General features: G+C 33.8%; 1 protein-coding gene across 1 annotated transcript in view; it reads right to left on the reverse strand.

Annotated features, from left to right (window-relative positions):
- Nucleotides 1-6504: 6504 nt before the first annotated feature.
- The window catches only part of Cpsf100 (cleavage and polyadenylation specificity factor subunit 2), a 49193-nt gene continuing 32756 nt past the window's right edge, over nt 6505-22941 (reverse strand). Inside the window, exons 8-10 of the mRNA XM_072531990.1 lie at nt 18663-18807; nt 18422-18606; nt 6505-6625 (exon numbers count right to left, since the gene is read on the reverse strand). Coding sequence (XP_072388091.1) covers nt 6533-6625; nt 18422-18606; nt 18663-18807 — 423 coding nt within the window. The 3' untranslated portion in view covers nt 6505-6532. The remainder of the gene's footprint in view (nt 6626-18421; nt 18607-18662; nt 18808-22941) is intronic.

The raw sequence follows: 22941 nt of genomic DNA on the forward strand, positions 1-22941 counted from the left end.
TTGAGAATTTTAGAATTATATTGATTAAATATATAAAAACATTTCGTTTTATTAATAATATAAATTTTATACAACAAATGTGAAAGATTAATACGACTAATGCGGTTTTGGGATTATAGCAGGGTAATCTGCTATCTCTTTGGCCTACGGTATACAAGGAAGGTAAGAGGGCCAGTGCTACGCTTCAACCGCCTGTTTACCCAAGGTACTCATTTTATTCAGGCTGAGTCGACCTGGAACCTGTAGATATTTTAAAAATATTTAGATGTTCTCACCGGCTCGAGGATTCGATCCCTTCTGTGTGCAAGTCAGATATTCTACAGCCCGAGGTATGCGACCCGCTTGTTAAAGATTAATAACCATTTTAATTAAATCGATAAAACAATAGTCCGCCAGTGATACTGGTATAAATGAAACTCCAATGAAATTTGGGTGTGTGGCAAGAATGTTTACAGCATTCTGTTTATTTGATTCGCGATATATAACTTTAGTAAACTGTGTTTATAAATACCTACATATTAAATATAGCTTTAAAAACTAATTATTGTTGTGTATTGTATAAAGAGCTGCTTGCTTCTTTAATAGATTATTTTGACCAAGAAAGAAATAATGGCGTGCCTTTTTTGCCTTTAAATACTGTAAGAAAGGTAAGTTAAAGAATTTAGAGTATATAATTTCGTATTATAATATTTTCTTATGTAATTCAGCGTGTAGCAGCCTTAAAACTAAATGTATCTACTGTAAATATTTCTTAAGCTGTTAAAAATAATGAACTTTTAAAATCACCACCTAATAAACGGTATTAGAAAAAGACTAAAACTAATACAGAAGAGTTAAATGTCAGTGGTATTCGTGATGTTGTTTACGACATGTACAAAACAAGTAAGAACTTTAACAAATTAACAAATGTAGACAGAATGTTTCTTAAGAAATGCTTATTAATTATAGAAAAACTTGTAACTTTAAAATTATTAAGAGAAAATTTGGTTAAGAAGCAGATGTTCGATGGTTCCATTACATCATTATGGAGGTTAATTAAAAAGGAATTGGGCTTTAGATGAGAATGTTAAAGCCATTTAATAATTATTAATTTCAGTTTCGATTTTATACACCCAGTAACTAGCCTTTTATATTTTTATTTTGAAACTGCTTTTTTAGTCAATAGAAGTTTTTGGTAATATTAGACTTTTAATTTGAATCGAACCAAGGAGTGGACTTACGTAACTTCCTAATATTGCAGTGAGAGAATTTTATTTTTAAGAAATTATATTGCAGAGAAGGAAGTACCCCAGTCGTCAGAGACGAAAATGTCACTCAACCTCTAAAATCATACGAACAAGCTTAATTTGGTTGAGAATGTTAACTTTGGGACCCCGAAAAATTGCAAAAAAGCTTACTACTCCTACGTCCTTCCACCAAAAACCCCCTCCCCTCGAAGGAGGGGAAAATGAAAAAAATTAACCGTAGTACGCGTAAGTATCCGTACGTCTTAAAAAAAATGTTTCAAATAAAAAATGTAGCTGACGTAATTTTGAATAAAAATGTTTATTAGCACTGTTTGTGTAGAATGAACCATTCTTCCAGAAACAACGCTCGAAGCAACCTGCGATTTTAAATGACAGTTACGGACGCGAAAAAAATTTTAAATAAAATTTTTATCAACGGTGAAAATTTGATATCGTTTGGTCAGACAAAAATCAAAATGCGGTTTAAAAATACAACTTTTGTATGCAATTTTAAATTTTATAATTTTTTTATTTTATTTAATTTTATTTTATTCAATTTTATTTATTTAAATATTTTAAAATCAAAATTAGCCAAATTGATCCAGTCGTTTCCAAGTTGTTATAAAAAAAATAAAAGACGTTTGGTAAAGGTCATTTTATTTTTATAATAACTGTATGTATATTATGTATATTACCGCAAGGTTAATGCTCGGGTCTCGATTTTTCGAGTTACGCTAAATATGATTTCGAGCCCGTGCAAAAACATCATACAGAGTGATAAAAAACTTTTGAACTATTCGACCCATTTTTTGCACTTTTAATTGCTTATAACTTTACTTCAGTAAGGAAAAAATTCTTTTAACTCGTTCAGTACTGAAAATGTCCCAGAGGGAATAAGGTCACAGTCTAAGGCACATACCAGTAATAGGGTTCGAAGAATACCGAAGAAAATAATATATGTACAACGTTATCATCCTACCTGTTGAGTCTAAAAAACGGTATAATTCTTTTATATATCTAGGATTATTCGGATACCCTTCACCGACAATCAAGTTACAAAAATGACTACATAAAGTACATAACCTATCGATTATTTTAATGCCATGGCCAGTAACGAATTTTTAAATCTGATTATCAGATAAATTAATGCCTATGCCACTAAAATTCTTAGTGAAATAAAGAAAGAAATTAGCAGAAGTAGTCATTTACGAGACTAACAATCAACCAATTTAATTTTTTGAGACTATTAATCCACATTGATAATTCAGAACAAATAAAATAAGTGACTAGCTGGTTACAGTGTATATAAATGTTAACAACTTTTGTAGTAGGGTATCTTATCTAGAATGGGGTGTGAAGCTAGTTCGCGTCCGTAGTAGAACACTACACGTGCACCCTGGGTAATGCTAAATGAACTAGCGCAATAGGCAGCTAGACAATCTAGAATCTCTAGATCTCCTGGCAAGAACATATCACGAATATAAGATATCCCTCCAACCAACAATTTAACCTTCTCAGGACCAAGAGTGAGCTCCTTCAAAGGGTACTCATGGAAAATAATATCGACGTGGTCGCAATTCAGGAAACCCATGTAGAAAATAAAGAACAAATTCTCGTTAGAGGAAGAATTCATGGCTATGATTTATTGGGTGCAACTTACCATACAGCTTATGGAGTGGCAACCTATGTTCGAAACAAAATAGAAAATGCACACATATGTTCTCCATCAGACATAAATAACATTCATACGGTTATTATGCAAATTGGCGAAATTACTGTCAGCACTATTTATAAACCACCGGCAGTCCTGTGGCCTCCGCATGTTATTCACGCCCACCCACATCCCTCAGTTTATGTTGGAGACTTTAACAGCCATCATGAACTCTGGAAGTGTAGGCACAATGATCAAAACTGGAGCGAAGAGGCTGACACTTATTTAGTCTTTGACGCTAAAGATCGTAGAACTTTTCGATCTGCAGCCTGGAGGTGAGAATACAACCCAGACCTACGTTTGGGTCCACAAATGAAAACAATCAACCATTGGCAGCTTCACGTACAGTACTCCCAGATTTTCCACATAGCCCAACATAGACCAGTTGTAATAGAAGTTGGCATCAAAATACCAATAATATCATCCTTTCCTCGACCTAGGTAGAACTTTCAAAAAGCAGACTGGGCGACTTTTACTGAAAGATTGGACAAATATTTGGGATGGATATCCCCCCGACGTGCAAACTACATGAGATTTGTTGGCGCGGTTATCTCTACAGCGAAGAAAACTATACATAGAGGATATCGTAAAGAGTATGTCCCAGGATGGGATGAAAAATGTGAGAAATTGTATCATGAATACAACGAAAGCCATGACAGAGAAATTGCGGACGAACTACTGCACAGTTTGGATGCAGCCAGACGACAAAAATGGATGAAAACTGTGAAAAAAGTAGACTTTGGTAAATCAAGCAGAAAAGCATGGTCTTTACTTAGAAAACTTGGTAGTAGCAGACTTTCAACTAGAGACAAAGTACCAATAGCTCCCAACAGAGTAGCCTCCCACATTGTAGCAACCTCAAGAGCACCCAGAGATCGTGACCACACCACCAAAGTAAAACAAGAACTAAAAATACTAAATTCTGCATGCCCGCCTACATTTGAATACTCTGATAAGTTTAATCCAGAAGAAATTATTTCAGCAATATCAGAAATTAAGTCTGGAAAGGCACCCGGCTCCGATAAAATCCATCCAGAATTTTTACTCCACTGTAGCAAATAGGCTAGGAAATGGCTGGCTGATTTCTATACAGGTATGTTAAAATCAGGAGAAATCCCCCATTCACTAAAAAAGGTCTCCATTATAGCTATACTAAAATCAGGAAAGGCAAATGATCAGCCCCAAAATTACCGACCGATTGCACTGCTAAGCTGTGTCTATAAACTGTTGGAACGCTTAATCTACAACAGAATTAGTAGAAACATATTTGAATTGAACAACAGAGGAAGAAATTACAAAAAGATTAGGACAAACAAGAACAGCAATCCGACAACTTAACTCAGTATGGTGGGATAGACACCTAAATATGAAGACAAAAACGCAGATTTATAAAACATTAGTGCGAAGTATTATCACATATGGGGCCGAAAATTGGATCATAAACAAGAAAAACAGCAGTAAGATAATAGCAACAGAGATGGAATGCCTGCGAAGATGCTGCAGAGTAACAAGAATGGATAGGAGAAGTAATGACGAAATAAAGCAAAGAACATCAATAGAAACAGACATACTAACATATATAGAACAAAAAAGACTAAAGTGGTATGGACATGTAAGAAGAGCTAGCGACAGCAGATGGATAAAAAGAATAACCGAATGGAGCCCCATAGGAAGGAGGAAAAGAGGACGACCCCGAAAATCCTGGAGGAACGAAGTAGACGACGCCATGAGTAAGAGAGGACTAAACGATGGAGAATGGAACAACAGAGAGAGATGGAAACGGTTGAGCGAGGGAAGGCAGTGAATACTGTAGAATCCCTAAATATATATATATATATATATATATATATATATATATATATATATATATATATATATTTGAATTGATACATATTGAGCAAGCAGGGTTTAGACCTAACCGAAACTGCACAGACCCGATCCTATCCCTAACAACACATATTGAAGCAGGTTTTCAAAGAAAGCAAAAAACATCAGTTGCTTTCATTGACCTATCAGCTGCATACGATACTGACTGGAGATAAGGACTAAGCTGCAAACTAATCCGTGCCATCCCGTGTCTTAAAAGTGTCCAAATGAAGCTCAGCAATGCCACAGAGATTTTTTTTTCACCCTTACTGTTTAATTTATACCTCGCGGATCTACCTGGGACAACTTCGCAGAAATTCAGCTACGCTGACGATTGGGCCATTGCAGCAAGACATAATAACATGGATATTACAGAAACAATACTAACTTGCCGTTATGGGAGAATACTTTCGCAAATGTAGGCTACGGCCCAATGCAACTAAAACCGAAGTGTGCTGTTTCCATCTGAATAATGCCCAAGCCAACAAAAAACTCTCAGTTCACTTTGAAAACAGACTGCTCACTCATAACTCAACACCAAAATATCTTGGAGTGACTCTGGAGAGAACATTTCGTTTTAAAGAATACCTACAAAGAACGGCAGCAAAACTGAAAACGAGAAATAATATCGTCCAAAAGCTATGTGGCACTACATGGGGGTCCTCAGCCTTCGTACTCAGATCATCCGCTCTTGGACTTGTATACTCGGTGGCTGAATATGCTTCCCCGGTATGGCTCAATAGCAAAAACACGAAGATTATTGACACCCAATTAAACCAGACAATGAAAATGATCTCAGGTACAATTAGACCCACATCGAACTATTGGCTTCCCATTCCGAGTCACATTGCACCGTCGAAACTGCAAAGAAGTCATTCTCTTCTCAGAGAATATCAAAAAATCGAGGCTAACCATCAACTACCCATCCACCATGATAAGCTTGATATCGAAATAAACAGACTGCGCTCCAGATATCGTCCATTGCTAAGAGCCAACTCCTTACATCAGGAACATTTCAACCTCAACAACGCCTGGAGAAGACAATGGAGAGCGACTTACCACAGGAAGCACACCAAATGGCCTGTATCGATCAGAAACCGCCAGGCTTTGAACTGACCCGCAATACATGGACAACGCTAAACAGAATAAGAACAAGTAGCGGTAGATGTGCTGACAGCTTATATAGATAGGAAAAAGCCCTTACTCCTGAGTGTGACTGTGGTGCGCAATGACAGACCGTCCGTCACATTGTTGAAGAATGCCCCCGAAGGCGATTCCCTGGGGTTTTCGCTGAGTTCCTGAATGCGACCGAAAATGTTTTACATTATATTAATAATACATTAGATGTTCGTTTGTAAGTTCATGTAACGTTTTATATTGATTTTTAATTATGTGTTCTTGTATGTCATACGATAAATAAATAAATAAAATTATCTAGAATCTTTTCTAGAAAGAAACGCACATGTTATTGGAAACCTAATAATAAATAGAACAAATAATTCGTAGCCAATAAAAACAAGACATTTAAAACTTAAGACGCACAAATGTTGTACTGACAATCCGAAGTTAGTCGTTAGTCATCCGTAGATAAGCCCGCTATCACCAGATGCCTCAATCGGACCTTAATTCGATTACTTTAATCAATATATTATAATATATTTTATATAAGGGCAACTTTCGATGATAAATAATTTTTTAAGATAATAGAATGAATTTCTTTAATTAAAAATTACAATATAGCATACTGATCATATAATAAATCCTTAATTCTATAATAATCTTCAGATATACAGCCTTCTAGCATAATCTTTCCAGACTCCACCTAAAACAAAATATATACAATATTAAAATTAAGTTTAATGAATTATTGAAGAAACAGTTATACAAGACCTTGCCAATTTGTTGAAATTATTTGACCTTTCTGAGTTATTAATTCCTTCTTTAAAATTATTAAAGACAAGGGAATCATACTAACTGAAAAATTTGTGCACATTTTTAGCGGCATACCAAAAGACAAGGGTGCGGCCAAGGGATATTTAAAAAGTAAAATAAAAAAAAACAAATTGGAGAGACGACAATATCGGAGAGACGACCAGGAGACTGGGCTGATAGACGTGAATGGGGATGGAACCGGAAGGTGCAGGACGCTATAAACCTGACATTTTATAAAAATTATAAAAGTATTCTTCCTAGGAAAAACAAAATAGCAACAGGAAAACAAATCCATAAAAATAAACTATATTAAAGCACATAATATTTGAAAACTCTCCCAAGGTTTAGTAAAACCTTGTCGTTGGTGAAAGGGTGGTCAAGTCCATCCTGGTCGTCCCATTGTAGGGCGGACATGAGGGAACAGCTAAGAAATGCTCACGAGGAGTTGCATGAGAGCTGGACGCGGCACACATTACCAAAAAACTATCTGACGGTATAATAGAACATCCTAGCTATCATGCGATGCCCACCCCTACTCATCATCTACTTTCTGATATTCAAAAGCCATACCCAAGGAATAAAAGCTCGTTCAATACAAAAATCCAGTGCAAAAGCGCTGAAAACAGACTGATGTATATAGAGCAGGCGACAATGAGTCATCCTAGCGGTCATAAATGATGCCCAAGACAAATAATGAACCCGAGGGGAATACAGCCTTAACAGGGTACGGGCGCACTGACTCTTTAGAGTGAAAATTCGGTACAACTAGTGGAAATAATAAATATGGATACGTATAATAAAGAAATGGTTTCGTAACACATAACAAGGTTATAAAAAAAGTAGTATAAAAACTTCTCGTAGGAGATATATTTATGTAAAAACATCCGCTTAAATTCCACTTAAATTAATATAAAAGGGGTTAAATTTTGACAGAGAAAAATTATATTTGACAGGTGATTATATTCTTCATAAAAATGAGCATAGAGCCACATTATGTGTAGGTGTATATATAACCTTAACATTACATGATAATTGTTAAACTAAACTTAAAATTTTAAAAATAATGTCAATGAATATGGTTAACCCCACAATGGCCGGATGAGGAAGGAGGAGGGTGAATGTTTAATGAATGGGTCTTGGTGTCAGTAGCCATGCCAAGTGACTATCTTTAAATACCAAGCAATACTCGAGGTCAACACATGTTGATCCCACTAAAAAATCTTACTCGTGATAGAATGGATAAAGGCGAGTATTCAGCGCCACAAAACTGAATACCCTTGCAAAGATATGGCAGCCCTAACGCCCTAACAGAAGGATCCCTGTTTCTCCAGGTTGGGAGTTGGGCTTAGGGCTAACCTCTCTACCTTGCAAAACCGATTGTTAGGAAATCCAAAGTTAAAGTTGACGCTGGACAGAACTCGCGACGATGACATATGCAACGAAGTAAGGGCAATGATCTTAAAGTATTAGCAGAAAATTTCGTACACTTTACGAACCTCGAAACATCAGCAAACTATGCAACATATGAGCACTGTATTAGCACTATAGGCCACTGTAAATCTAATCAAAAAAAGAAATTATGATTGATAGTTATCACAGAACAAGACAGGAATTTGGGATACCATGTGTAATGAATAACACAGTGAAGCACTTGGTTACAGATTTTAAGCCAATCAGTCCACCAATGAGCTGCTTAAGGATCAGGAGCGAGTTATTTAGTATTTTTGTTATTAACGAACACGTCCCGGCAGAGGTCAAGAAAGTCGAAGAAAAAAGAAAAAGACCAATTCTACGAAGAATTGGAACGTACATATGACAGTTGTCACAGAAATGATATTAAGATAGTAATCGGAGACCTGAATGCAAACATCTGAAGTGGAAATATATTTACTCCACATCGGTAAACATAGGTACCTATCAGAACTTAAATAATCAGATAGCCAATATTGTCAAGCAGACAAAAAATTGCTTCAAACATTCAATATACAATTCGACAGTCGTTATTTTATTGTACAACAATTAACAATACATATTTCAATATGTTATGCATTGTCACAAATAAATTATATTAAATTAAGAATTCAAGTTTCATTACTTTGTTTACTTTTGTGTATTTCGTTTGGTTTCCATCGAGTAGTATAAGATTACACAATATACTTAGACAATAACTTAATTTTATTACAAGAAATATATTCTTTTGGCATTATAATTTAAATATGATTTCTGGCATATGACCGTCATGTATGGCTCTGACGTAGTCTAATTTGGAGGTCCAATTGTCGATAACTTTTTCCAATATTTGTCGCCGTGTATCAGCAATAACGCTACGAATCTTGTCCTAGAAGTGGTCAATCGTCTCATGCTTATCGGTGTAGACTAGCACCTTTACATATCCCCACATAAAATAGTCTAGCAGTGTTAAATCGCACTATCTTGAAGGCCAATTCACGGCCAGAAACGTAAAACTATGCGGTTACCAAACGTTTTCTTCAATAAATCAATTGTGGCACAAGCTGTGTGACATGTTGCGCCGTCTTATTAAAACAACAGTTCCTGCACATCATGGTTATCCAAGGTGGGAATGAAAAAGGCAGTAATCATGGCTCTACAGCAGTCACCATTGACTGTAACGTTCTGGCCAGCATCGTTTTTGAAGAAGTACGATCGAATGATTCCATCAGACCATAAAGCACACCAAACACTGAGTTATTCTGGATGTAATTATTTCTCAACATTCTTCTTCTTCATGTGCCGAGTTCGATTATCGAGCGTAGGCTATCAAATTGGCTATAGTAATTTTGTTGACGGCAGCTCGGAAAAGAGATGCAGAGGATCTGTTAAACCAATCTCTCAGGTTTCTAAGGCATGACGTTCTTCTTCAACCTGGCCCTCTTCTTCCGTCTACCTTGCCTTGTATTATTAAATGAAGTATATTATATCTCTCTGGGTGGCGTATAACATGGCCAAAATATTCAAGTTTGCGATTTTTAACTGTTTTGACGACTTCCGTAACTTTTCCCATTCGATGCAAAACAACTTCGTTACGCACTCTATCCACCCAACTTATTCGTAGGATTCTCCGATACACCCAGATTTCAAAGGCTTCCAGTTTCTTGAGAAGTGTATCCGTCAAATTCCAACCTTCGACACCATACAAAAGAGTAGAGAACACATAACATCTCACTAATCTAATTTGATGATTATTTTAACTTCAACTAAGGCAGTTTTGTTTATTGACCTACCCATTCAACCAAAAGTGAGCTTCATCGGTAAACAAAATCGAAATTAACGGCAATCTCGTTTTGGAACCATTCACCGAATCTACGTGATGATGTACCTTCAATTCTTGCATGAGTTGGATTTTCTAAGCACGCAAAGCAAGATCTTTCCGCAAAATCTTCCATAAAGTGGATGGACACGTATCCACTGCTGCACACGATGGCAGAGAAACTGATTCGCGTCTTCCTGTATGCTACGTTATCCAGCAGCAACAAGTTCTCCTGTACGAACTATAAGACGTGTGGAAGCACATGCACATTATCAGTTAAAGTAAACGTGGTGCAAAAACGTTCCACGGTGAATCGAATTAATTGCTCTGATGGACTATTATATTGACCATAAAATGGACGTATAATATTTTTCACCTAAGAAGACCGCTTTGCAATTAAATAGGCGGCGATATATTTTACACTACCTTTATGATTAACATTTTACTGCTCTGTTGTTTCAATCAGCAATGCTCAAGAAGTTATCGTTGATTGGTTTAATATTTTATTGCAATAGTACGAGTACGGTTTACTTAAACAGTGAATTTATTACATGTTAATTTTTTTTAAATATTTTCTGACGTATAGTATAATGTAGGTTTACCCAATATTCAAAGTTATGCCTTTACAAGAACATATTATTTGAAAAATAAGGAGTAACTACCATGTGTCATAATAATTGTAATCTCCTTTATACACACTTTCAAAATTTGTTTAGTAATGTATTTCTTAAATCCACACAATCATTGAAAAATGATTCATGCTGTTTAAAAATATCTTTCTGTTAACGACACTGTGATCGACAAAGTAGTTCAAATTCAAACGTCATCATATTTCGCTTCTGTTTATCATTAAAAATTAATTGATGGTCGTGGGTTGTATTGGTGTTATTTAATAATTTAACAAAATACATAATCAGCAAAAATCTTATTTAAAACATGCGAACGGTTTTTACAATCACAATCAATGCAGTGTTTATGCTTGTTTAGCATTGGCTGTTAAATAATTTGTGTTCGATTGTTTCGTCTGTTGTAGAACCCTTGTCCTGTTTAGGGTGTAGTAGTTGTATATAAGTACCCATTTTTTATAGTAGTGTAGTGAAGCGGTACTTTAAAGCAAAATGAGTAATTTGGAAGAAAATAAGATACAGTCGAAACGTAGAGTGTTATCTCCAGAAGAACGGCGTTTAGTTCTAAAAGTCGAAAGTTATTTCAATTTGGAAAAAAATCATATGGGTCAATTGACATCTGTTATAGCAGTTCAGAAACGCACATGCGATGCTTGCGGTATCTCAGAGAGGACATTCCGAAGAATTAATAGCATGAGTGAGGATGAAATAAATAAAGTAAGCAAGAGAAATTGTCGACATCCAAAAACTTTAGATTTGCACCAGTCAATTAAACTTGCAATTAAAAATATGATATATAATATGTATAAAGCCAAAGAACATGTAACAGTTAGTGCTGTGTTACAAAAAATAAAAGACAAGGAACTGTGTGATATTAGTTTAACAAGTTTGTGGAGAGTGCTGAAATATTTAGGTTTTCGATATAAAAAGACAAATAATAGACAAGTATTGTGTAAACTCTCTAATGTTGTTTGAAAACAATGGCTTTTTTAAGAAAATACATGAACAATAAAACATCTGATAGTCCGAGGCAAGTTGTATTTTTAGATGAAACTTGGATTTTCGCTAAAGGAAATATGTCAAAATCATTCTGGCAAGATGGCACCACAGTACCATGGTAATGGTAAACGCTACATTATACTGCATGCTGGAAATGATGAGGGTTTTATTCCTGACGCTAGTTTAATTTTTTCGTCCACAAAGAATACAGGTGATTACCATGGAAATATAGATGCAAATATTTTTGAAGAATGGTTTGAAGAAAATTTGTTAAAAAAATTGGAGCGACCATCCATAATAGTGTTGGATAATGCATCCTACCACTCAAGAGTAGAAGAGAGATTTCCTTCAAGCAGCTGGACAAAAGAAGAAATAAAGTTGTGGTTGACAGAAAAGAAAATTTATCACAGTGACATATTTTTACAAGTCGATTTACTTCAAAGGTGTGGAGAGCACAAAATTCAAAAGAAATTTGTTACTGACCAAATGGCTCTTAAATATGGCCAAGAAGTTCTTCGACTTCCGCCCTACCATTGCCACTATAAAGCAATTGAGTTAGTTTGGGGTATAGCCAAAAAGTTTTATGATAAACATGCATCCAAAACAACAGATGACGCTAGCGTTCTTAGTTTATGGAAAGAATCGCTAGAACAAATAAAGTCAGAACAATGGCAAAATTGTATTAGACAAACGGAAGACATAATCGTTCAGTCTTTTCAAATCAAACGAGTTATAGATGAGGTCCGGCCTCTAATTATTCGGATAGACAATTCAGATAGTGACGACTCTGATAGTGAAATATCAGACAGTGAATAGGACAAATCGTTTGCTAAAAAGAAGTAACAAAAAAGTGTTTCGGGAATTCAATTCGGACTTAGTCGTGGGTTTTAGTTAAACCATAAAGTACCTTCGGTCTAATTACTAGACTGCATACTCTCAATAGCTTTGGTATTAATTACTGGACTACACGTGTTTAAACATTTTGTTTTGCTAAAAACTCGGAAGTGATTTAGTGCCCATTTGTTTCAAGGTTATATTTAATACAGTGTCTGCAGAAAGTAAAGTCTTGAATGTATTTTATTCAAATTTGGACATACCAGCAACTTGGCAAGCATTTTCCAATTTAACTGCATGCAAAACCATTCGTATAATTTTCACTCTACGCAAATTAGACTTATAGACCTTGATGAACATTTGATGTCGACAAATAATTTCGAAATTTCGAAAAGTATTCGAAATATTCCGTCCCACTTCTTTTAACACGCCCTGTGTATACATAATATATTCATTTTATTCTCCTTTGATACAGTAAAATCCAATATTATTACTGAACATAAAATACAGGAAATTAAATATTTTTACTTTTCAAGCGATCGGAATTAAATATTAACGCCCCACTGTTTGAGGCCCACTGATCATATCTTAATTGCATATCGGCCGTCATAGGGTAAAAGGAGTTTAGTGCGCGATACGTATTTCGAACAAAACCACAATTTTCAAAATAAATTTGTACAATTTGGAAACGTTGTTCAGGCTTCAAGTCTATTTATGCTGAAATGCCAAACCCAACATGACAAATCACTTGACAGCTGTCAAAATGTCCGACAGTTAAAGAAGTGTTACCAACATACATTTCTATACCTCTAAAAAACACCCTTTAAAAATCATCAACAGAGTGTTCTGCCGCTCGGCAAATCAAATCTGCATCTCACAACTACTAGCAAAACTTTGAATATGAACTGCGCAAAAAATCATTATCAGTGCCTCTATCGACCGGGTTACAAATCTTGTTTTTTTTTTATTCTGACACTGTCTGAATCGAGAGATACTTTTTTTTTTGTTAATGATTAGCGTTATATAAGCGTCTATATCCGGTGTATACTTGATGTTAACTCTTGGGTTGTTCCAAAGCTAGTAATAATAATGCTATACAGAGATTTCACAATAAAGTGTTAAGAACTATTTTAAATGCTTCTAAGTATATACGTAACAGTGATCTTCATCAGTTCCTGGGCATAGAGACTGTTGATAAAATAAACAAGAAAACAGCAGCAAATCACGAGCAGAGACTCCATAGTCATGTGAAAGTTGAGCAAATTATCTTGATACCAGCAAATAACACTTTACAGACTTAAGACAAAACCTTCGGTTTTGGTTTAAGTGTTTAATATGAAATTAGAGCATAATGAGATGTAATGTTGCATTTTAAGGTGTTATTAAGCAATATTTATTAGAAATAAGAAGAGGAAACCATACGATGATGGGCTCTTAATTTAGGAGATTATTTATATAAATTAGGCTGAATTTGAATTGCCAATTAATCAGTTTAGTGCAATATTTAAAAATGCAGAAGGCGTTTCTACAAAAAAATATTGAAAATAACATTTTGTTTAAAAATCTTGTGTGATCAGTGTGAGAAGCTGATATTATTTTTAAACATTAATACACATCTTATCATTGCTTAAATTAGGAAAAATTAATTCCAAATTAATCCTTGATAAGCCATTATTGAAATTAGTAATGCTATAATTTCACTATTTGGGAGAATGATTCATCGTTTAAAGGCGCAGAAATGCGGAAAGACGTATGAAAATCCAGTGACGTACACTCACTTTTATTTTAACGTTAATTATATTTTATTTTTCAAATATTAATGTTCGAAATAGGCCACAATATTTATTTAGTTATTTAGTTATTTACAAGTTTTTACTGACGTTTCGTTCTCTATATCCAAGGACCGCTTTCAAAGATATAAATAATAGTTATATTTATTTTATTTGTTTATTATTATATATTTTTATAATCTTATATTATTTACTTTCTTTTTTTTTCTATCTTTAAAAACGGAATAGAGATCGAAACGTCAGTGTATTAAACATGTAAATAGATATATTGTGGCTTATTTCCAACCTTCTCCTTAAAAATACAGAATGCCACAAACAAAAAGCTATAAAAAAATAAATATATCTGTCATTTGTATGTTGAAAACGGTCTCTTTATAGAGATAGAAACGTCCGTAAATTAAACATTTGAATAAATATATTGTGGCTTATTCCCAACATTATTTCTAAAAATACAGAACGACAAGCAAAAAGCCATAGAAAGTAAATATTACTATCATTTGTATAAATGAAAACGGTCTCTGGATAAAGAGATCGAAACCTCAGTAAATAAACATACGAATAAATATTTTGTGGCTCATTCCCTACATTCCCCTAAAAATACAGAATGCCACAAACAAAAAGCTATAAAAAACAAGTAATTTTGCAGAAAGCTTACTGATACCATCCGGCTGTCGCGGAAGTTACGCTAAAACGTCTTTTGACGTGACCCGTATTTAAAGAGTTACACAATGAAATTTTTTTAAAACAAATTCTAAGACAGTTTCCACACCACCCCAGAGGCATGTCTTGTGGCGCGTTACTTTTTTTAAATGGGTGTTCGCCAAGAGCTATACTGTCTTATTAAATAAAATGAACAAAACACTTAAACAGTATAAAACAAAACAAAATAAAATCCTATAAAACAAAATAAAATTCTATAAAAACAAAATAAAAATAATGTTTGATGTAACAAAACATTGTACTATTCTATTTAAACACAAACACTATACACACTTACTATGTTCTTCTCGTTTTTTTTTGTTTTTGGTTTTTTTATGCTGATGTTCTTATTAAACTATTAGAAAATATTATTCGCTGTCTAAATCTGAAGATGCAGTGCTGCTATCGCTGTCATTATCTTCACCACCTGGTGTAATTATAATTGGCTCTAGTAAAACTTCGATATGAGTGTCAAGTTCCCACATACGATGTTCTTCTTTAATTATGTGGCCTATACATTTAGCCCATTTCTCTGGAGTTACATGGAGGATTGCTTGAATCAAAGCAGTATTGAAAGCAAATTGAAGATGCAGTGCTGCTATCGCTGTCATTATCTTCACCACCTGGTGTAATAATAATTGGCTTAAGTAAAATTGGAGGACATGGAGGATTGCTTGAATCAAAAGTTCCTTAACTTGGTTTAATTTGAACGTTTTGTTATTGCGTGCTACTTCTCCTTTCACTTGCGCCCAGATAAGTTCAATGGGATTAAGTTCGAAATGATAAGGTGGTAGACGCAGAACTTTGACACCATAATCTTTTGCAGTTTCATCTACAGCATATTTAAGATATTTACTTTTCCTTAACCATGCAATGTCAAGTAGCTAAATTTTGAGCATTGATTCTTCGTATGCAATCCCTTTTTCTGCAAGCCATTTTTGAATCCTCTCTTTCAATTTCTTTCATAATCACCTGTTTTTTTTTCGACTCAAATTGAAGAAAACCATCATCAAGGAACCCTGTATCACTTCCTATATGGGTGATGATTAAACGCCGCGCCGTCCCTTTCCTGATGGAGCTTTTAATCCTGTAGATCAGCCTTCTGTAAATGCTTCGCGTTTACTTTTGACATTTAAATCTTGCCAAACTTTTCCAACTGTATGACCTTCGTTAATCCAGGTTTCATCCAAATAACATATTTTGCGTCCAGTACTGCAAATTTTGCGTATTCTAAATATTTTCTTCTCCACACAATAATTTTATTTTTGAAGTTACGTATACTTCTATACGCGCGCTCCACGTCGAAAATTTGTATGGGAGTGAATCTGTGAAACCATTACATATGTAAGATAATAAGTAAGAGAGAGACAGAAGATATATTTTCTCTCTCGAATATAAAAATGTTCCTTTTCTATATATAATTTAATATTATATATATATATATATATATATATATATATATATATATATATATTATATATATATATATATATAGATATATATACACATAATATTATACATAAAATAAAATATTTATTAATATTATTATTTTTGTGATGTTTTGTATTATTTATTAAATGTTCATAAATATATTATTCTTTTGTATTTCAAAATAATAATCTCAATAAATCACTGTATGATCCAGAACTGTCAATTTTGAAATACATCTGTGTCATGTCCTCGGTAGTGTAGTAGTCAGTATCCCCGCCTGTCACGCGGGAGACCGGGGGTCGATTCCCAGTCAGGGAGGACTTTTTTATTAATATTATTACATTATTGTCATTTTTAAATACTTATGGATATTGCATTTTAATTTGTATTGTATTATTATAACAAAATAAACAATGAATTTTACTGTAGAATATGTGTAAAAAATTTTTGCATTCAACTCCTTTCATACATATATGAAAATAACAATATACATTTTCATCAAAATATTAATTCAATCCTTCATTGTTAGTAAGTTGTTATTAATTCTGTTTCTCTTTCTGCTATGTCTTACCTATAGAATTACATATGTAATGATTGTGCAGATTGACTCCCAAATAAATTTGTAACGGCGAATGCGTGTATATAATATTTTTTTTTTAATAGAAGTGTAACTTCCACCGGCAGTCCCACTGGCCTGCCACACCCGTTTTTTTTTAATGGCATACTTTTTCTGTTGAGTTTTACATATCGAAAGTTAATTTCGCGCATGGTCCTGATTAAGACTCTACGAGATATCTTGGGTAAGGAGTCATCGTTTTCGAGCTCTTGAGAAATATTTTTCAGTATTGGAATTTCACTCCGAAAATAAAATGAATGAATTTTTCGACGTATAATATTCCTTTTCTCGTCATCCAAAACAATGCTTTTCCCACCTCTAGTTTTACCGTTTTCTTGTTTTTTATTTTCCGATGTGTTTTTAAGTACACGATAAATACAGCTAACGGATACTTTTGTTAAACTGCTACAAATGTCGACCGCTTGGCTAACATTTAATGCCATTTTTCTGCCGACAACTCCTTCATAAACGTTTCGTATCATTACCTTCTCTTCGGACGTTAACATTTTCCGTCTCTTTTGCGGCTTTTCATTTTTTGAATCAACATCAGAATTTTGTTGTCTTCTGTCATGTCTTCTCTTGGAACAACTCGGTTTTTCATCCAACTCAAATAAAACTCAAACCAAATAATCACAGAATATAATTAAAAATTTACTATAAAACGACAAACTATAAAACTCGTATTATCAATAACACGTTTTATCAATAACACAAACTTATCGCATAAAATATATTCACAAAATGCAACACATGCACTACCCTCAGAAACGCCAATGTAAATAAACCATTGTTGATGGGCACTTGCTCGGCCAAAACCAGTTTTACGGCTTTCGGTGGATCCGAATTGAACCGGAGTTCCGTCGCTAATTCCAAATTTGCCAAACGATTGAAAAATAATGTTTTAAAATATCGATTTTTATTTTATAAATTTAAATATGTAACGAAACGGAACATATAAATAAAATTTATTTAATTACAATTTTGTGCTTAATTTTTACTATTGAAGAAATCATGTTTTTTGGTATTTTTATGACGGTAATAATCGCTGCGTGGAAGAATACAGGTTTTGTATGACCATAATTACTACTTGTGAACAAAAATTGGCTACACTGTACGACAACTCCTGGTCAATTTTTCTATAGAGAAGCACAAATAAATATACTACTTATATAATGTGTAATTTCTTATGAGAAAATGCAAATTGCAATTAAGAAAACGGGTAGTTTTCGAGGGCCGCTGTGTACATTTAAATTTGAGGATATTCAGCGTTTAAACGATGAATCACTCTCCCAAATAGTGAAATTATAGCATAGCTTATTACATCATTTGTAAACGTTTCGAAAATAAAAATTTTATTTAAAAAAACGGGTAATACTGAATTTAACTAATTTATTTTACTCCATATTATTATTTTTCAACTTACTCTCCTTACGGCTATTGTTCCATTGGAACACCACAGGACACCGCCTGAAAATTCTGAAGTAATGTTTTGTCTTCCTAAAACTTGTTTAAATTCAGATAATTTTAACTCGTTTATAAAAACTGGATCATGACAATCTCCTTCAAGTACAGGTTCCAGCGTCAAAATCCTTGTGTCCACATCTTCAACTAAAATATTAAATAGAGATAAAAATATAACTTAGATTATAAAAGAAATAGTTTACCTTCCATTGGTTCATCATCAACATAAACACGCTTAGCGTCTGCTTGACTCTCTTTAAGAACTACGTTCGCTGTAATCCAAGCTACCTCTGCTTCTTTGGCTTTTTGGAACCTTAACTGTGAGACTAGTGCATCTGTTAACCTAACCTAAAATTTTTTCAACGATATTACAGTCCTATTAACCCATTTTGTGGTAATAAAAATATATTAAACATCGACAAAATAAATCATGGCAATCTTTATCTTATCTGCAGCAGGACTTTTAATACAGAAAATATATCTATTTGATTTTAAATGAGTATAAAATATATGTATTAATAAATAAATCAAATAAAAAAATATAACATCAAGTCGATAGAACCTTGAATTATCCGAAATTATTCAAAAAATTGTTCAAGTCAAAAATTATCCGATGGTCCATGAAATTATCCGAAAATCGGATAATTATCCGAACATTGGCAACACTGAGTCGAGTCTGTTTGGCCAGTCGGCTTCCCTCCCCCGTGTTCCCTAATGTCGCGCGTGTTATGTCATTTAGTCAAGCTTTTGTTTTGTTTTATTACGCACGCGGAGTTTTTTGCTATCAACAATGAGTTAATGGATACTTATATGTAAAAGAATAGAAAACGAAGTGAAGAATCAGGCGAGAGCAGTAATGTTAATTTAAGTAAAAAGAAGAAATATAGGAAATATAACGACCAATATTTGGATTTACCTGCGTTACTAAAGGGAATGTAGAACTTCCACAATGTGTTGTTTGTCACAGTGTTGGTGGCTGAAAGTATGCTTCCTAATAAACTAAAACGGCATTTGGAATCTACTCACAGTCATTTACAAGGTAAGCCAAGAGACTTGTCTTTAAGAAAATTGCGAGAGGTAAAACATCAGACCACGGCTTTGGTTTCAAGAGCATCAATTCGTACCAAAGCATTGCTCGCCTCTTACATGGTAGCTTACCGTGTTGCCAAATGTTGCTGCTTACCTGCAGCGGTTAATATGGTAACTACAAGCTCTCATCAAACCAAGGCTGCAAGTGTAAAATGGACACATTGTGTCATAGATAGAGAGTCCTTAGCAGCAAACAACGTTACACCTGAATTAAGTGTTGTGATGAATAGCATTATTAAAGTGGTGAACTACATTAAAACACTACCCGTGAAATCAAGACTTTTCCATAAAGTTGTAAAGAAATGGGGACCGAGCACACCTCTTTAATTTATTATTGCAACTGTCATTGGATGTCCAAAGGCAAGGTACTCACACGTGTATACAATTCAGAGTTTATAATAAAATTAGCATACCTCTGTCACATATTTAACAAATTAAATGATCTTATTTGCAGGGAAACAATACTTATATCCTGCAATTGGCTGATAAAATTACTGGGTTTCAGCAGAAGTTGCTCTTATGAAAGAGAAAATTAGAAGATCAAGAAATTGACTGTTTCCCTGCTTGACAAGGTATTCTACAAGAAAAATCGATAGAAATCCTCTTTATGATTCCTCTTTAAACAATATGTTTACACAACACATGTTATCATTAAGCGAACACTTTGAGAAATACTTTCCAGAAGATGTGGAACAATATGGCTGGGTCAGAAACCCTTTCCTGTTCACGCCATCGACACTTTCAACAGAGGAAGAAGAACAACTGACAGAATTGTCCTGTAATTCCAGCCTAACGCTTCAATACGAAAGGACAAACTGTTTGAATTTTGGAGCTCACTTTCTCATGAATATGCCAACAGCACTGCTGCATTAAAGCTTTTATTACCATTTGCGACTTCGAACTTGTGCGAAACGGGCTTTTCTGCAGTTGCAGTAATGAAAAACAAGTACAGGTCAAACATAAACTTAGAAAAAGAAATGAGAGTGTCAATTTCCAATTTGGAGCCCCGGTTTTACAAGCTGTGCTCAAAAAAGCAAGCACATCCCTCACATTAACCAGCCAGTTACATAAATAAATATCCCTTTTCATTTTTGTGACTATGTTTTGATTTCGTTCTTAATTTGTAATAAAAAATATAAATGTTCAAATAGTGCTTTTGTTATAACTATAATCTGTTACTAGGCTAGTACTAAAATTGGTAAATATTATTAGTCTCAGTACGAATAAGTTTGGGAAGCCCTGGTTTAGTTAGTTAAAACAAAAACACCCAAATCGGCAAAAAATTAGGGTTGCTATGTAGTTTCTGATTTGGACACGGACGCTATTTTGTACGATAATTTTAAATATCCAACTCTGCAAACAAATTAGTTTCATCTTAAAAAATATAAAAACCATGAAGATGCTTAGTTCAGTTACTCCCAAAAATATTAATTTAAGTCTTACACCTAATGAAAATAATATAAATTAAAATCTTGAAAAAAACACAGAAGTTAAAACACTTCACACTTGTATTGTGGTAAAAAAACATAGTTAAAACTTTATAAAATGTGTCGTCATAAACAATAACATAAATTTTGACGACACTTTTTATAAAGTTTTAACTATGTTTTTTATACCACAATACAAGTGTGAAGTGTTTTAACTTCTGTGTTTTTTTAAACGATGGTATACAGCCAACTACGGGGTTTTTCCCATTAATTTTTATAAAAATCTTTTTTGGACTAAAATTAAAAAATTGTGTAAATATGCTTAAAAGGATTTTGAAATAGCCTTTGTAAATGAAGTATTACTTGTCATATAAAACCATATAAAATTATTTTACAATTTTCGTTTGCATTTCTAATTATTACATCACTGAAATTTCATACAAACAATAAACAGGTACCTTAGTTTACCCGAAAATATATTAATTTAACTTTAATTGTTCAGAAAATATGTTGGGATGTGGAGTTAGACTTTGGGCGCCTATTATATTTGGCATTTATAGGACTCATTCCAATAAATTATATATAGCAGAACGAACAGATTTCCATAACTTCCGGGATATTAAAATAGAAAAATTGACACATTTCAGAAAATATTGATGTTTTTATAGTTATCGCTACTGTGGTGTTTATGTTAAATTAAACACCTTGCATTTTTTCCCATCACTTTGTGAATTTTATTCCTTTAAAAAAATTATAAAGGTCTATAATCTATCATCTAAAAAAGCCTTAATTTTCCACTGCTGAACGTAGGACTCCCTACGTTTTTGCCACTTATCTCTATCTTGTGTCATTTTTATCCAGTTTCCAGGAATTATCTTTATGTCTTCGGTCCATCTGTTGGGTGGTCTGCCTCTACTTATCAACGTTTCGTTTCTCGTGCGCCATTCCACTATATTTCTCGTCCACCGCTTATCCCTCATTCTAGCAACATATTCGGCCCAATTCTGTTGCACCTTCCTCTAGCCTGATTACATGCCCTATTACTCCAGTCAGAGATGAAAATGCCACTGAACCTCTAAAAATCATACGCACAAGCTGAATTTTGCTGAGAATGTCAATTGTGACCCCAAAATATATGCAAAAAAGTTTACCACTGCTACCCCCAGGATTCCCCTAAAACTCCCCTGGTAGGGGGGGGGGGACGGAAAAAAATCGATTTACTAAGAATCTGTACGCCGCAGAAAAAAATGTTTTAAATAAAAAATGTAGCTGAGATAATTTTGAACAACAACGTTAATTAGCATTTTTTGCGTAAAATGAACTGTTCTCTGAGTAACAACGTTTCTGAAAGAACGGAACAACGACCGAAGATGTTGAATGTTCGTTACGCGCGCGTGAAATCAATTTTAAATAAAATTTGTATCAACTCGACGATAAAAATTCGATATCTTTTGTTCAAAGTGTCCTATCAACAATAATTAAGAGCGTAGGCGCAAAATTTCGGGCCAGTGCTTTTTAAATGCACTCATTTTTTTCGAATCCTGAGAAAACTAACAAATATTTTTGAAAAATTTAAACGCAGAATGAAAGATTACATTATTATCGAGGGCCGAAAGTCCCTTAGAATAAACAAAAAGTTTTTTTGAATGAGATATTTGAAATTGAAAATCACACTAAATTTTCTCTTCTTTTTCACCCCTGCAACTTATTAAAATAAACAATATAGTACTTTAATTATAATGTTTATTTATTAAAGTTTTCAGGGACTTTCGGCCACAGTAATAATGTATTCTTTCATTCTGCGTTTAATTTTTTCAAAAATACTTATTAGTTTTCTCAGGATTCGAAAAAAAATGAATGCATTTAAAAATCAGTGGCCCGAAATTTTGCGACTATGCTCTTAAATGCATTTTAAAGGTGAAGATTGTAGCTTTATTATGCAATTTTTGTATTTGCCGCAAATGAA

This window comes from Diabrotica undecimpunctata, chromosome 5 (assembly GCF_040954645.1).
Source record: "Diabrotica undecimpunctata isolate CICGRU chromosome 5, icDiaUnde3, whole genome shotgun sequence".
NCBI lineage: Eukaryota > Metazoa > Arthropoda > Insecta > Coleoptera > Chrysomelidae > Diabrotica > Diabrotica undecimpunctata.